Source organism: Triticum dicoccoides, chromosome 3B (genome assembly GCF_002162155.2).
Source record: "Triticum dicoccoides isolate Atlit2015 ecotype Zavitan chromosome 3B, WEW_v2.0, whole genome shotgun sequence".
NCBI classification, from domain to species: domain Eukaryota; kingdom Viridiplantae; phylum Streptophyta; class Magnoliopsida; order Poales; family Poaceae; genus Triticum; species Triticum dicoccoides.
Window position 1 is genome coordinate 15,178,103 of NC_041385.1, and position 16,452 is coordinate 15,194,554.

The following is a 16,452-nucleotide window of genomic DNA, read 5'->3' on the forward strand; positions in this document are numbered from 1 at the left end:
TTGGATTGCTTATCACATGTGTCACATGGTCTGCATCGTTATGGAATTAATCAATCAGAGGTATTCCAAGCCGTTGGATTGGATGGTGACGCGGATGAGCATGGGAATAATGATGCACTGCTATTGGCTGGTACCACCATGACAAGGATCGTGAATTGTTTGCCAGAATAAAAAATGTGATTCCATGGTTCACATACCGTATGGAAATAATCACATATTTGTTGCCTCCTGCACCGTAGATCTGCTAGCTAGCCTCGATCGAAGCGTGACCGACGTACACCACCATGGCGCCGCCGTTCAGGGCTTGGGCGGATCTTCACGCCGATCTCTTCCTCCCCATCGTGGACCGCCTGCAATCGCTGAGAGACTGCGTCGCCGTCCGCGGCGTCTGCACCGCGTGGCGGTCCGCGTTGCCTCCCGGCCCTCAGTCCCCGTACCTCGTCGTCCTCGACGACTTCCTGCGTCCCAACGGCCACCTTCGCTACAATACCCATGCGTACGCCCTATCGATCCCGATGCAGCGCGCGTTCCCCCTCTCCACGATCCCGTGCCACAGCAGCTGCATCACCGGCTCGAGCAACGGCTACATCACCATCACCAATGGTGCCAAAGACGGGCGCCTATGGATCCTAAACCCCGTCACCGGCGATGAGATCGATCTCCTTCCTCTACCGAACGACGGCTACCCGCCACGCAGACTCCTGCTTGGGCCGAACCCTAGGCCCGATAAATACACTGTTGTGGCCATCAGCGACTATAATCACTATTATGTCACCAAGGTCGCCTTCCTGAGAAGCGGGGACAGGGGATGGACGGTCGCCGACGTGTATGGAGCAAAGCTGGTTGACCTGACCTACGATGCCGGATGTAGCAACATATACTACTGCCTTGATGAACGTGGGGACGTGCAAGTTCTCCACATCCCCCTAGGCGGCTGGACGCAGGAACACACCATCGAGCCCTTGCTGGCTCCCCGCTCCAACGCTGCCGCCGCCTTCGCCCCACCTTATGACATCTTGGCCAAAATAATATCTTTCAAGCGCCTGTTCTTCTTTACGGGTACCTTATTTCAAGTTTGGCAGAACACAAGGGGCCCCATCAAGGTTCAGGTACGTGGATCGGAGGCGGTGTATTCATCATGTCTACCGATGAGATACTCATTCTCAGGTACTATCCAGAGCAATGGCCATGCTGGGATGTGGTGAAGCATCTGGGAGGCTACTCCGTGTTCATCGGCAGGAACAACACGGCGGTGGTGCAGGCTGAGGCCACCCTGGGAGTAAGGCCCAACTGTGTCTACTGGATAGATTGTGGGCGATGTACGCCGTGGGTGTTTGACATGAGCACCAGAACCTCTAAGCGGTGCGTCCTTCCTCCTAGTGAAGGAACAGCAAGATGCTGGTACTTCAACAATGAATAACACAACAACAACGCAACAGAAACACCGAGTAACTTGATATGATTCTAGAAGACTTTAGTTGATTTCCAGCCCTTTGTGTCAAGATGATGTAGCATTCCTCCTTGTCACTTTATGTGCATTTTACAATTCTAAGTTATTTCATTTTTTTGTGATGTCTTAAGTAAGTTGTTATGGATGTATGTTTTTTAACCAACCCTCTGGCTAAATTGGATGATGCCAAGAGCCGTTTGTGTTAGCTTGACAAATGCTTCTCAAAGAAACACACGTGACCATGATCGCTTGGTAAGAGATGCACGCAAAGAGATATGTTCCTAGTATCTGTTGGTTAGCTTCTAGCGGAACATGGAGCAGAGATACGTCAGTAAACGAACTGAGCTTACTCCAGACAGACATCATCTTACAATAATTGATGTTGTATGATGTTTGATTAGCATTGGTCCTCAGCGCTATCCACGCTTGTTAGGAAAAACATCAGATAAATATAAATTGTAAAACCTCGGTGACCCATGATACACAACAATAGCAATACTGTCGTGCATATCCTTCCTTCATTCCTAAATATAAGTCTTTTTAGAGGTTTCAAATGGATTACAACATACAGATGTATATAGACATATTTTAAAGTGTAGATTCATTCATTTTGCTCCGTATGTAGCCCCTTGTAGAAATCTCTAAAAAGAATTATATTTGGGTACGGAGGGAGTACATAGGTGGTTCTTACAGGTTTCAGAAATCAGAGGACACAAGCTTCTATACTCAAAACCACTGTCGTGCATATACAATTATAGGTGGTTCTTACAGGTTTCAGAAATCAGAGGACACAAGCTTCTATACTCAAAACCACTGTCGTGCATATACAATTATAGGTGGTTCTTACAGGTTTCAGAAATCAGAGGACACAAGCTTCTATACTCAAAACCACTGTCGTGCATATACAATTATAGGTGGTTCTTACAGGTTTCAGAAATCAGAGGACACAAGCTTCTATACTCAAAACCACTGTCGTGCATATACAATTATAGGTGGTTCTTACATATATAGGTGGTTCTTACAGATTTCAGAAATCAGAGGACAGAAGCTTCTACGTCTCCGTCTGCGCAATCTGCACAGTGTGGCGGTCGGCACTGGCTGCTATCCGTTAATCCCCGTCCCTCCTGGTCCTCCACGACTTCCAGCCTCACGACGGGCCCCCTCGCGACAACAGCCATGTCTACGCCTTATCCATCCCGATGGAGCGCACGTTCCGCCTCGCCACGCTCCCGTACCACTGCAACCGCATCGTCGGCTCCAGGAACGGCTACCTCACCATTGCCGATGGGCGAAGGTTGTCGTCTTGGGGCCTTAAATCCCGTTACCGGCGAGGAGATCGAGCTCCTTGCTCTGCCCAACAACCTCTGGCCACGCAGAGTCATGCTTGGGCCCAACCCAAGGACTGATTGCAACACCGCCGTGGCCATGTGCCACCATAACTACGTAACCAATGTCGCCTGCATGACGAGCGGCGGCACAGAGTGGAGGATCACTGACGCATCACCTTGGATAGGGCAAAGCTGGTTGATCTATTCTACAATGCCGAACGCGGCGACATATACTGCCTCAACGAACGTGTGGACATGCAAGTACTCCACACACCTCCCGAGGTGGCCGGACCAAGCCCTTCTTATTGGCTCGGCGTGTTGTCGGAGCGGTCGGTCCACGCTCCGACTCTCCGTCCGCCTTCGCCCTACCGTATGACTTCATGGCCAAGAAAATAAATTCCATGTGCCTGTTGTTATGTGAGGGCACCCTATACCAGGTGTGGCAGAACACCGGATCCACCATCAAGTTGCAGTTGCCGGCAGGCGGTGTGTTCACAATGTCCTCGGATTAGATACTCGTCCTCGGATACTATCCAGAGGGACGGCCATGCTGGGAGACGGTGAAAGATCTCGGAGGCTATTCGGTGTTCATCTGCAAAAACAACGCGATGGTCGTGAAAGCTGAGACACCGTACCCCGGGAGTAAGACCCAACTGTCTCTACTAGATTGATTGCCGACTACGTCCGTGGGTGTTTCACATGAGCACCAAAACCACCACGCTTTGCGCGTTCTTTCTCCTACTGTAGGAAGGCCTATGTGTTGGTACTTCAACGTGACTAAGCACATTACTAGTTTATATAAATATATATATATATATATATATATTATATATTACATTTTTAAATTATTATTCAGCTATATGTATTTTGCATTTAATCACCCAAATTCTCCGTGTTCTGTGGGTACCTTTCCTTGTCCCTACCTCTTGGCCTAAGCCCCTTCTGGATAAAATTGTGAACAATATTCCCACATGGGAGGCATCGACAGTTACGTGTTCAGTTATCATTGCCTGTTCGGTGTTCCAAATTATGGCACTTGACTTCCTCCATGGGTGATTAAATGCTTATAAATTGATAAGATTTGTCGCATTTTGTTTTGGAGATGTAAAGGCAATGCTAAGAGGGGTCAATTTCTCATGGCGTGGGACACAGTTTGCAGGCCTAAAGTGTTGTGAGGTCTGGCCCTTCCAAATTGCTAAACATGACTTTGTTCATGTTTTTTCCAAATTGTTCTCCCTCCTCTTACTGTCATGGACGGTTGTTGGCAAAAACGATCGGCTGCCAGCGTTATTTCTTATTGGCGCCATGGCGAAGTGCACTTACTCGTGCAATGCTACTTATATAACATAATAAAACAACATTGGTTACATACATCTAGCAAATTGGATTGTTACTGTTTTCCGATACCAAATTCTTTTATTCAGAAAAATAAAAATTAGAAATGCAAAGAACACGAGAATAATTGATTTTCAAGTCTTCGACACCCATATATCTAGCCATTCGGCATTTCTCTTCCGTTGTTGTCGATACTAGTGAGTAACCTTAGCCACAGTTAAAGTACCAAGAGCTCTCAAATTCTACACTAGTTTTTTTTTTTAGAAAAGGAGGATGACCCCCGGCCTCTGCATCTGGGAGATGCATACGGCCACTTTATTGATTATTCTCAAGGACCTTACAAAGTATTACAACAATGTGTCTGAATCCACCATCTTGGCAACATATGCCGCTACTCCTATCTAAAATGATGAAGGGGTGCTAGTTGGGCCACTACCGAGACCACTCATCTAAGCCTAATATCAAAAGCCGGAAGCCGAAACACATTCGGAAGCCCCAGCCGAGCCACATACCGGGTCTGGGGCACAATCCGGTCAGACGCACTCGTGTGTCGTCGCCGCCATCTTCCACAGGTCCGTCTTCAGATCAAATTGAGGCTTCTACCTTGTCTGGCCACTCAGCCATCGACGTCACCACGATACCAGACAGCTTCGTCCTCCTGCGCGAGTCCATCGCCACACATCGGACGCCAAATCTCCACTGCGCCACGCCGCCGAGATACGCCGCCATCAATGAGTAGGATGAAGCACCGCTCCGCCGAGACCGGCAGGGCTGTTGAAGACCAATCCGCCGCCAAGCAACCAAAGCATCACATCCACCCCAAACTCACCACGAACGACACCCCCAAGAAGGTGACGACGCCCGGAGCGCCGCTGTCGCTCGATCCGGCAAGGATTTGGGCTTTCGCCCGGCATACGAGCTGGGTGCAAGGAAGAGGGGAAGGAGGCAACCTGGACGGCGCCTACAAAAAGGGAACGGCGCCCTCGGGCGTCGCCGCCGTCGTGACCAGCACTGCTGGCCTCGGATTTCTCCGGAGCCAACTCCCACCTCCAGCCGCCAAACAGGTACAATTCCAACGACAAAGGCCGCTCAAAGCAGGACCATCGGAGGCAGCCCTGGTTGAAGTAGACGGAGGCCTTCAGATCTGGATCGGGCGCCGTCGAGACGCCTGCACCACAGCCGCCACCAAGTAGTAGAGGTTCCATTGCTCATGTCAAGCACCCACGTCGTATGGAGCAAGCAATCTATCCAGTAGACACAGTTGGGTCTAATTACGGTGGTGCCCTCAGCCTGTACCACGGATGTGTTGTTCTCCCTGATGAACACCGAGTAGCCTCCCAGATCCTTCACCGCATCCCAGCATGGTGACTGCTCAGGGTAGTACGGAGAGTGAGGATGTCATTCAAGGACATTGCGAATATGCCGCCCCCGATGTCCTGCCACACTTGGTGTAGGGTACCCTCAAAGAATAACAGGCGTCTGAAAGATATTTTCTTGCCCACGATGTCGTAAGGCGGGGCGAATGCAGCCAGAGCATCAAAGCAGAGACCAACTACATGGTCAACCACCAAGGGCTCGATGGTGCATTGCTGCATCCGGATGACTCGGAGGATGTGGAGTACTTGCACATGTCCACGTTCATCAAGGCAATATACGTCGCCGCGTTCGGCATTGTAGGCCAGATCCGGCCACCCGTCGACGCTACCACGGTGCTCAACGACGCCACTTTCCTGCGCGCGAACTGCTAAGCATATCGTGGTCATCGCTGGTACACCTCAGCACCATGCCACCAAGTACCACCAGCCGACAAGGCTTTGAAAGATCTGTTGTGCGTAGCACCTGCCGAACAGGCATGACACAATGTTTCACCTGCTGGCCAGCCATGACTTGACATCTCCATCGAAGCTCTGTGTGAAACGAAGCCACTCCACCACCTACCTCTGTCTTCCAGTGCTGCTCCACAAACGATGCTCCCAAGAGAGAAACGACATCGCAGTGCCGCCATCGTCCGATCTGGAAGATCATATCCTAGGGTTTCCGTTGAAGCAGCATGAGTGGGTCGACAGTAGTTACACGACAATGCCTTGACCAAGGTAACACCGCTGTACACCGCCATCGCCCGCCGTCAGCTCGGTTTTCACCGGCAACTATGTCTCCCCGACTCGTAGCCAGGACTAGATGACGGATCCCGAGATCCGACCACCAGTCTCAGGCCGATCACCTCCGATGGAAGAGATGACTACCACCGCCGGCTGCACCAGCCAGAACAGATCTGACCAGAGGTGCCACTGACGAGACCACCAGGTCCTCTACGCCACTGCCGCTGATCTGAAGCTAGATGGCGCGCCACCGCAGCATAGCCGGCAGTCGCCGTTGACCGCCGCCCGAACAGGGTCGACCTTTACGCCATCAAAACACGCCGCTGTCTGTGACCATACCGCCCCCCGTGCTCCGAGGCAGGGCCAGCCACCACGCCACCGCCTGCCGCAGCCATCTCCGGCACGCCGCAAAAACCGGATCGGCCATTCCACCACACACCTAGAGGCCCGCACCACCCTTGAGATGCGGGAGAGAGGAAATCATGCGCCACCGCCGTCGTCCCCCAGGCTTAGACTGGCGGTGTCCCCCGGTGATGGCGGAGGGAGGGGAGAATGGAGTGCCCGCCCCCGGCAGCTAGGTTTCGGGCATCGTCTGAGTCACCCTAGCAGGGATGGCGCGGGGCCCTATGCTATGTTATATAAGTGGAGCAAATAGACTTGTTTGGTTCTTGCTCCTCTCCCTAAGAAAACTTACAGTTTCTCCGCCTCCCACCGGCGTTGTGGTCGGTCCGCCTCGTCTCCGGTGGCCTTAGGGTGGGCGCAGTGGATCTCATCTCTTGTCAACGGGAGGGCTCTGTTTTTAGATGTTTCTTTAAATTTTGTTATGGTTTATGCCCCCTGCTCAAGAAGGCGAGACGACGGCAGCTCCCTGAAGATGAATAAGGTTCTACCTATCTAGCCCCCGTTCCGGTGGTGCGTCTAGCATTGTCGGCGGGTGTGTGGAGATGCGTGTCTGGTGGATTTGTCTTTGGTGGATCTGCTCGAATCTGGTCATTGTTCGTCTACGTTCGTGTGTGTTCAGGTTGGATCCTTTCGATCTACGCTACTCTTCATCGGTGGCGGTTGTTGTTCTGGTGCGCTGGTCTTACCGAGCCTTAGCACGGCGACTTTTCGGCTGTCTACTACAACATGGGCGATGACGGCTAGGCGCCTTCGGCTCGCTTCAGTACTTGAAGTCATCGCTAAGTGGTCTACGGTTCTTGATGTAAAATTTGTTATTTCTGGTGTTGTACTATCATGATTGAAGATGAATAGACTGGAAGTTTTATCAGAAGAAAAAGATAGACTTGTTTGGTTTAGTTGCTTCTTCTTGTTGTGTCAACGAAAATGTGGCTGCAGCAGGGACGTCGACCAAGCTGCAAATTACATCAGGAAAGTCGGAATCCGGCATGATGAACATTTAGAAGATGATCACCATTTTCATTTCAACCGCTATGTTCACACCGCTTCGAAACCCTATCTGCGTTCAGACATTTTCCAGGGAAGTGTTTACACCATTCACCCTGCCTGTGTTTTGTACTTCCTCTGTAAACTAACCTTACTTAATTCAAAGTGCGACAGTTATATTGAATCGGAGGAAGCATCATTTAATGGTGTAAACACTTCCAAGAGCACTTAAATTTTGCGAGACTTGGTAGCCCTCTCAAAGACATCAAACATGACTGCAGGACACGATCTTTTGAGGTGTGCGTACCCTTTGCTTGCCACCACAGCATTCACTCTGTTTGAAGAGAGGATATATTCAACACAAGCATATTTCAGCTTGCTGCAGTGATGCTGATCAGCTAGAGCCAACGTGGTCGCCACAGTCTCGACATCAAAGCTCTTGCATAGAATATCTTCACACATCATCTTCATCCTGTCCATGGCATATCTATCCGCAGCCACGAGCAAATGCTTAACCATGTCTTGACTCTCACCATCATCAATGTCATCCATAGCAGGCAGAGAATCCGTGTAGATAAAGTGAAGCAACGCCTTGAAAACAGGGGCCTCCATGTCTTTGATGATTATGTTCTTACTCGTAGCATTGACATCCCTCATGGGTCCATAGAGTTGAGCGTCGAAGACCGGCGATCGCGTCGCGAGCATAATCTTGTGAGCAGAGAAAACCTCCCCTTTAACCTCAAAAGTCACATCTGCTCCCCTCTTGCCATCCAGCAATTTCCCGAGATGATTCGGCAGGTCCGAGGGTGGCACATCCTGCACCTCAAGTTTTGTTATAGGATTGATAACGAGGACTTCACACTCAATCTCCAGGCAGTCGTCCCGCACGTACGGTTTTACCTCCTGCTGTTTCATAAACCTATGAGCTCCATACCTAGCAGGATCTTCATCCGGGTCGACTGTGTTGTAGTTGTTAGTAAACAGATGTGTCACTGGCAACGGCGGCAGCGCGCTGCCCGAGTCGACGAGCCTGAATTCATACTCAGCCCTAACCTTGGCGTTCCTGGTCAGGAGCTCAAGGAAGATTGAGACGTAGCCCCTGCAATCCTGGGTTTCTCCGTCCGGGTAGTAGCGAACGCACCAGTCGTAGCCGCCGATGGCGAAGGTGGCTGACTGTATGTACTCGCCGACGCCCAAACCCTTGCGTATATGGTAGTCGGCGATCCTGAACACGTGCTTGCCCGTCGCCGTCTCGGAGGTGCACGTCGACACAGCCATTGGCACCGATGATTCCATCGCTGTAGTTTGTGCGGTGGCGGCGGCGGCGGCGGAGAAAATCCAGCCTTATTCAAATTGTGTTTGGATCAGGGAGGTGTAGTGCCTTTTGCAGGCCAATACGCGAGAGCCTGGTATTTATTTGGTGGTTTCCTGGTTGAGAGTCCGATTAGGATTCAGTGCGATCAAGGTTGCCGGGTCATTCTCATTCCTCTAGGAACGTATCGTGCATGGCTTGTATGCCATAGTTGTGTACGACTCGGATAGTTAGGGCTAGTTATGGCATCTCACGCCGATCCCCTAAATTAAATAATAAAGGAGTAGTAAATAGAGGAGTACTCCATCCGTAAAATAATATAAAAGCGTTTAGATCACTATAAAATAGGGGTGCCGCTACACGCCGGCCGGCAGATCTTTTGACAAGATCCGCCACCTCACAAGCCATCGGATCTCACGGATTGAGTGGCCGAGCGTCACCCTGTACTATCGCAACATCGGTCGTGTTGCAGATATTTTCTGCAACATGAGTCATGTTGCAAAAATTTTTACAACACATGTCTTGGTACAGTTTTTTTTCCTTGCAACGGAGGTCTTGTCGTAGAAATTGTCGTGACAAAAGCCTTGTTACAGAAATTAAGTTAGGAAATTTACAGGAATATTTCACAACAAAGGTCTTCTCGCAAAATTATACCACAACGGAGGTCTTGTTGCAGAAATTAATTGTCTTCTCACAATTGATACCCATCCGAGCCGAGGCCCTACTGTTCCTGGTTGAAATGGAGAGCAATAGGATCGAGATGTTTCGGGGGAAGGAAAGGTGAAGAACGGGTGGGGTCACATGGACACGTGGTAGACGATGGAGGCGGTTGACGTTTGGGAGCAATCCGCCGATGGATGCTAATCATTTCCCATAAAATAGTGATCTAAACGCTCTTATATTAGTATTCAGAGGGAGTAACTCTTAGTGAAGTATATTTATACTGCTCTAAATAAAAGCCGTTTCTAACTGAACTCCCAAATTTAGCGGAGTAAAACAAAATCAAAGCAAATCCGGTGCAAATTAAACCACATTCGTTGCAAATTCAGCTACATAATTTTAAATTCGGTGCAGATTTAATATATTACATAGAACCAAAACTAGATTCGACATATTTAGATAAAAAATCTAACCTAATCCGATTCATCGGATTCTTCCTCGAGGTACTTTCATTCCCTTCTAGACATGCCGCCAATCATCAGGTCCAACCCGTCGCTACCGCCATCGTTGGAGCCGAAGTCCCTCCTCCTCCCACCTCCTCCGCCAATCATCGCTGGAGGAGGAGCCGCCACGGGCGTGGGAGGAGGAGGTGGAAAGGCTGCGGCCTCGAACCGGTGGTTAGGAGCGGCCGTGGCATACGGATCCGCCGGCCACGCGCTATGGACCGGCGGTGGGGAGCGGCAGCGGCCTCCGGATCCGGCCATGTCGCCTGTGGGGTGAGTGGATGGGCGACGGGTTGCGGATGTGGCATGGATTGGGTGGCGGCGGCAGAGGATTGAGCACCGCGTGGGAGGGGAAGAAAGGGGAAATTTTTTACTCCTTAGCCAAGCGGGCGAGTATATTTACTTCTCCGTCATTGTTCCAAGTAAAATTTATAGTCCCGTATGGATTTTAGGAGATCAGCTAGGTCCGATTTATACTAGTACTAGTATACCGGAACTTTTACTCCTCTAACCGGATTTAGGGGATCGGCTAGAGATGCACTTAGCTTCCAAAGGCGAAAACCAAGAAAATTTCATTCAGCCTTTTAATTTTCAAGATTTCAGAAAAAAAATCAGGAAAATTAATGTTTGTTATTTTGGATAAATCCGAATTTGAAGAATTGAATAAGCTAGTATATTTGCAGGCCACACACCAACCACGAAAGCCCATAGAGTCACCCGATTGACGATCCATTTAGCAGTATCCATCCATGAGACCATGACCGAGATCCAGCCGTAATGGTAACAGACTCTAACCTCTATCCTTGCGTCTCGGCATCAATCAATGGAGGCCAGGCACGCATGATCTTGTGCAAGGAAAATCGCTAGCCGCCATGGGCTGTGTCATCTCCAGCTCCTCCGCCCTTACTCCCTCCGCCGCCACCGCCGCCGTCAAGCCTGAGACCGTCTCACCCAGGTCAGGCTCGCATGTTCTACTTCTGTACATTAACATGTACCCGACATACCAAGGGCTCGGCAACGGCAGGTGCGTCAAATCGGAGACCTTCCTCGCCGGAGGCCGTCGCTGGTACGTTGAGTTCTACCCCGACGGCCATGGCCCGCAGGACACGGGCTGGATATCCGTCTTCCTCTTCCTCGTCCCGGCAGGCGCCTTCGAGGTCGTCACGACGCAGCTCAAGATCAGCCTGCTCGACGCCCACGGGAAGCCGGTGCCGTCCTACGGCAGCGGAGGTGCGTGGAGGTGCTGCACCTTCTCCACCAATGAAGGGTCGTGGGGTTACTCTCGGTTCATCACCAAGGCTGATCTCGGGAGATTAGGTCACGTGTCGTGGGAGAACGGTGGTTTCAGTGTCCAATTCGACATCATTGTGTCCAAGGAGATTTCCGCTGAGTACGTTCCTGGACGGAACCATGATCGCATGCTGGTGCCGCCGCCGGATATCCTCCATGATCTCGGCCAGCTCCTCTCCTCAGGAGAAGGGGCGGACGTCACGTTCGAGGTCGGCGGTGAGATGTTCGCCGCACACAGGTGTGTCCTTGGCGCTCGTTCCTCTGTCTTCAGGGCGCAGCTTCTGGGTCCAATGAAGGAGAGCACATCAATGTGCGCGCAGATAGAGGACATGGAGCCAAAAGTATTCCAGGCATTGCTTCATTTTATCTACACCGATTCGGTGCCTGAGATCGACGATGCTGACGCAGTGGGGATGATCCAGCATTTGCTTGTCGCCGCGGATAGGTACAGCCTCAAGAGACTGAAGTTGACCTGCGAAGACAAACTATGCAGTTACATCAACACTAGCACAGTGGCCACTACAGTGGCACTCGCCGAGCAACATGCTTGTCCTGCACTCAAGGAGGAATGCTTCAGATTCCTCGAGTCCTGTAACAATAGCATGCTGGATCTGATCACACGGAGTTCTGACTTTGAGCATCTAGCAAGAAGTTGCCCGTCTATTATGAAGGAGCTTATTCCCAAACTTGCTCGCAAACCCCCGTGTGTAACAAACTATAGCAACATGTAACTAGCTATATATTGAGGAAGTCGCCAAAGTCCGCATTTAGTGATCAACTGATGTCGATGAGCATGCACATGATGGCCAAAGAATGTATTGGACTGCTATCTTTTTGCTTGGTCACGGTGCAGAAACACACCTTTTTATTTTATGTTTGAGTATTACTACGGAGTCATTGATTATTTGAATCATCGAATTTTATGCTGTGCTGCCAATGATCTAGGTATCACCGAGTTTGTAGCTGATACGTTATTATCAAATTACACGACTCAGTTGGATCCCAAGGGGGTTAGTTTACTTCTGTTGCTTAAAGCTTTGTGCCTATCTCTATCATTCTATTATGTGTCATCCTTTCAGCTGGTATACATTGTTCATCCGTAATGAATTCTACACAAGAAGAAGATGGCATACATTGTTTCTCTGTAATGAATTCAACAAAAGAAGATGAAAATTCCATTTATTCGATTATCTTTGTTGTACTGATTCCTCTTCGCCTAAAGATATGTAATCTTGAAAATCTATCACTGATATGAAGAAGGTACTATGATGTTATGCATTTTTACGGAGCTTCTGGCAGAAGGTCTTTGCACTAGTAGAAAAACGACTTTTAGTACCGCTTCGTAAGGACCTTTAGTACCGGTTCTGGAAACCGGCACTAGAGGGTGGGGACTAAAGGTCCCCTCTTTAGTCCCGATTCAACACGAACCGGGATTAAAGACCCACCACGTGGCACGAGGTGCGCCGTGGTCTAGGGATTTTTTTTTGAAATAAAGCAAAAACAGCCTACCTATTGGGCCGGCACGGCCTGCATACGACTAGAAAGCCAACCTCTAGTTGGGCTAGGATGCAGGCCCGTACGGCCCAGTACGCCCCACAAGGCAGAAGAATTGCAATAGGCCCACAAAGGCCTGCTTAGAGAGGAGCTCGACACGGTAGCCACGGCGGGGCTTATAAACCGGTGTGAGCTCCACTCAACTAGCAAGGTGGGACTAAACATTGTGCACTGCGGGTGGCAGCGCACCACCTTTAGTACCGGTTGATGGCTCCAACCGGTATTAAAGAGGGATAGTACCGGTTGGAGCCACCATCCGGTACTAAAGGTCACAAATGAACCGGGACTAATGCATAGCCGTTCGAACCGGGACTAATGGTATCATTAGTGTCGGTTCATTTACAGACCGGTACTAATGTATCTCACGTAAAGTAGTTTTTCTACGAATTGCTAGTACCGAAGACTCAACGTGATCCTCCACATGCCATACATATTAAATTTGTATTAATTACTGGGTGGAAAATCAGAAGATAGATACATAGCAGACTTAAGGATTCAATCCAATTGAACCTTCATCTCCCCAATCCAAAACCCATTTTGCGCTGTCAATTCTATTTGGAGATGGTAGTTGTTAACTCTGAAAATTGGTGCACAATATGCGGTTTAGATAAGATTCTCAGCATCTAAGCTTAGCATCCACTAGTAGAAAAACACCTAATAGTCTCGGTTCGTAGGGGCCTTTAGCCCCGGTTCATGAACCGGGACTAATGGGTCCTTACTAATACCTCCATGCATTAGTCCCGGTTCAAACACGAACCGGGACCAATGTGCCTTCACGTGGCCCTGTGCGCCGAGCTCAGTCAGGGGGCCTTTGGTCCCGGTTGGTGGCTCCAACCAGGACCAAAAGGCATCCACGCCTCAGCATACCAGTGGCTGGGGTTTTTGTTTTTTTTAAAGGAGGGGGGTTGGGGGTTTTGGGGGGTTAATTTAGGTGTTTCATATATTGTGTTAGCTAGCTAATTAATAGAGAGAAGTGTCCTCTCTTATGTCCGTGCTTGGTCGACGCTACGTACTATATATACATAAGTGATCGAGAGAACCATTCAGTACAGAAGTTCGTTATGCATACCGAGAGAAGTGATCGATAGCCCTCTCCTTCTCCAAGAGATTGGTCGAACAACAAGTTTTTGTATCATGTATCCGACGCTACTGGCTACATACATGTACAATATGTATAAGATCTCTTAATTACAAACCCCTAGCATTTGAAATCAATTTCCACATGGTATTCTCCGGCTTTACTGATGACGTGGTCAAGAAAGAATCCCGCCAATTCCTCTTGAATTACTTTCATGCGATCTGGTTCTAGGAGTTCATCCCGCATCTGCCACGTCTAATTTGAAGAAGGGGGTTAATTAATACATATATATGAATGAAACTCAACAGAAATGATGGTGTAATAAAATGAAATTGTTAATATTATTGCTTACACACTTCATATTGTCTTTTAGAGTAGTCCCGCTTGTTTTTTAAAGTCGCGGTGTGGATGAACTCGCACACGTAGTATCCATAGAAATCATTCCCTTCCTCCTGCCACAAGCACTTTACGAGAAATAGAGGTCAATCAAACTGATAATGAAGCATTATAAATAGCATTGATGAAAGTATAGCTATAGAATCAACAGGAGATGTGCGCAACTAGCTAGCCAGTAGTACTTACTTTCGGGTATTTATATCGCAGCTCCTTCGGCAGTCCCGGAGCTTTTGCGGTGAACTGTTTCCAAACCCTGCAAGACAAAGAAAATAATTATTATTAGCTGAGATATCAGGAAATGAACAAAAAGTTGCCGATATGGTGCGATAATGATCGATTGAACTTACTTGCTGAGCATTTCAGTGATGTCCACATAGGTTTTGGGATCTTTCCGTCTCGAGTCTAAGACGGTTACTAGTCCACGCTCAAGCTTAATCTCCAGAAGAATATAGTGGTACGTGCGCACACATGCATAAATCATCAATTACATTACTATAACCTCGCTCGAGTAATAAGGGAAACCGAATATGCACACGACAGTAACACTCACTTGCCGTTGTAAGGAAAGAGTATGGTATCTTTGTTTTGATTTTTGATTAACGATTGTAGCAAGTTGTCCTCGGCCTCTTTGACGTCCTTTTCAACCAGAAATTCATCTATGATATTTGTGTTAATGAACCCAATATCATAAATTTTTTGTTTTTTGCACTCGACGATCTTCAATCTGCATAATATAGTGAGGATAATTAATTATAAATACATGCATTGAAAGAGCCGAGCTATATATAGAGACTTAATGACAGAAATAGTACTTACAGGCAGTAGCAAAAGACCATTAACTTATCGAGGGCCTTTTGATTGAAGAAAGCGAAGAACTCATCAAATGGAACACACAACAGATCATTTGAAACGAGGTCGTGCTCCTCTTTAATGTTCAGATACAAACTATTTGTCCCCTCAGACTCTCTGCAGGTTTTCATGTACCAACTATGGAATCTTCGCATCATTGTTGTCAGAGATTTTTCATCTTTGACGAGAGGCTTCCCGTACTCGTACCTGTGTTCGTCCACCTCCATGAAATCAGGAAGTGCATCGTCAGGCAGGTAATCTTCAAGATTGCCATAACCGGCCACCGTCCCCGGAGCATTAGACACATTGAGCGGGGGGCACGATTGTTGTGCTTGTTCGCCGAGCTGGGCAATTTTTTCCCCTTTGCTCGTTCTTTTAACCTTTTATCACTGACAGTAGTTCCCGACCGCTGGGCTTGGAGATATGTTTGTTCAGTAATGCGCTCATAGTTGGTTCTCGGCGGAGACTTTGGTGGTTTCCTCAGGGCATCGATAGTGCGCTTTGCTTTCACCGGATCTACCTTCTCCTCCGAAGGTGGATGTCTCTTTGCTTTCAACCCTTCAAAGAACTCCTTCACGTGGGTCCGCACAATCGTATTGTTTTCCTCCTTGGTCCTCTCGTACGGTAACATCTCTAGAGGCTTGAGAGGTGGACCGTATTTGTATTGCCTCTCGCCTCTGGTTGTGCTACTAGACGCCGGAGCAGATAGAGCGGCTACGGCGTCTGTCTTCTTTCGTGCTTGCTTACGAGGCGGAGGAGAAGGACACTAGTAGAAAAGGGGGCATTGGTCCAGGCCGGGTCAGCCCATTAGTCCCGGTTCAATCCAGAACCGGGACCAATGGGGGCATTGGACCCGGTTCGTTAGCCCTGGGGGCCGGCCAGGCCATGTGGGCCATTGGTCCCGGTTCGTCTGGACCTTTTGGTCCCGGTTGGTGGGACGAACCAGGACCAATGTGCCTTGCTCCTGGCCCACCACCATTTGTCCCGGTTGGTGGCCTGAACCGGGACCAAAGGCTTCCCTTTAGTCCCGGTTCAAGCCACGAACCGGGACCAATTAATTGCCTATATATACCCCGCGAGCAGAGCACTCTCACTGCTCTGTTTTTCGTGGCCGGCGAGGAGAGAGCTTTAATTTGTGGTGCTCTAGCTCACCTCCTATGCACACGAGGTGTTCGATGGAATGCCCGAGCCACACTACTTAAGCTTTCTCCT

At 49.2% G+C, this 16,452-nt stretch overlaps 2 protein-coding genes across 2 annotated transcripts; one reads left to right on the forward strand and one right to left on the reverse strand.

The window, feature by feature from the left end:
• Positions 1-7,826: 7,826 nt before the first annotated feature.
• Positions 7,827-8,876, reverse strand: LOC119280517 (BTB/POZ and MATH domain-containing protein 1-like). Its single transcript, XM_037561344.1, has 2 exons — positions 8,740-8,876; positions 7,827-8,661 (listed from the first exon to the last, which is right to left on the reverse strand). The coding sequence occupies exons 1-2, from the start codon at positions 8,874-8,876 to the stop codon at positions 7,827-7,829; spliced, it is 972 nt and encodes a 323-aa protein (XP_037417241.1).
• Positions 8,877-10,945: 2,069 nt separating this feature from the next.
• LOC119280518 (BTB/POZ and MATH domain-containing protein 2-like) lies at positions 10,946-12,155 on the forward strand. Its single transcript, XM_037561345.1, has 2 exons — positions 10,946-11,028; positions 11,098-12,155. Exons 1-2 carry the CDS (start codon positions 10,946-10,948, stop codon positions 12,092-12,094), a joined length of 1,080 nt encoding a protein of 359 aa, XP_037417242.1. The 3' UTR covers positions 12,095-12,155.
• The last annotated feature ends 4,297 nt before the right edge of the window (positions 12,156-16,452 follow it).

Bases quoted from the DNA above. Each gene is read 5' to 3' on its own strand.
- LOC119280518 (XM_037561345.1), top strand. From the start codon at position 10,946: ATGGGCTGTGTCATCTCCAGCTCCTCCGCCCTTACTCCCTCCGCCGCC. The intron at 11,029-11,097 runs GTCAGGCTCGCA...CGGCAACGGCAG, and splicing joins CCTGAGACCGTCTCACCCAG to GTGCGTCAAATCGGAGACCT.
- LOC119280517 (XM_037561344.1), bottom strand. From the start codon at position 8,876: ATGGCTGTGTCGACGTGCACCTCCGAGACGGCGACGGGCAAGCACGTG. The intron at 8,662-8,739 runs GTGCGTTCGCTA...GCTCCTGACCAG, and splicing joins GCCATCGGCGGCTACGACTG to GAACGCCAAGGTTAGGGCTG.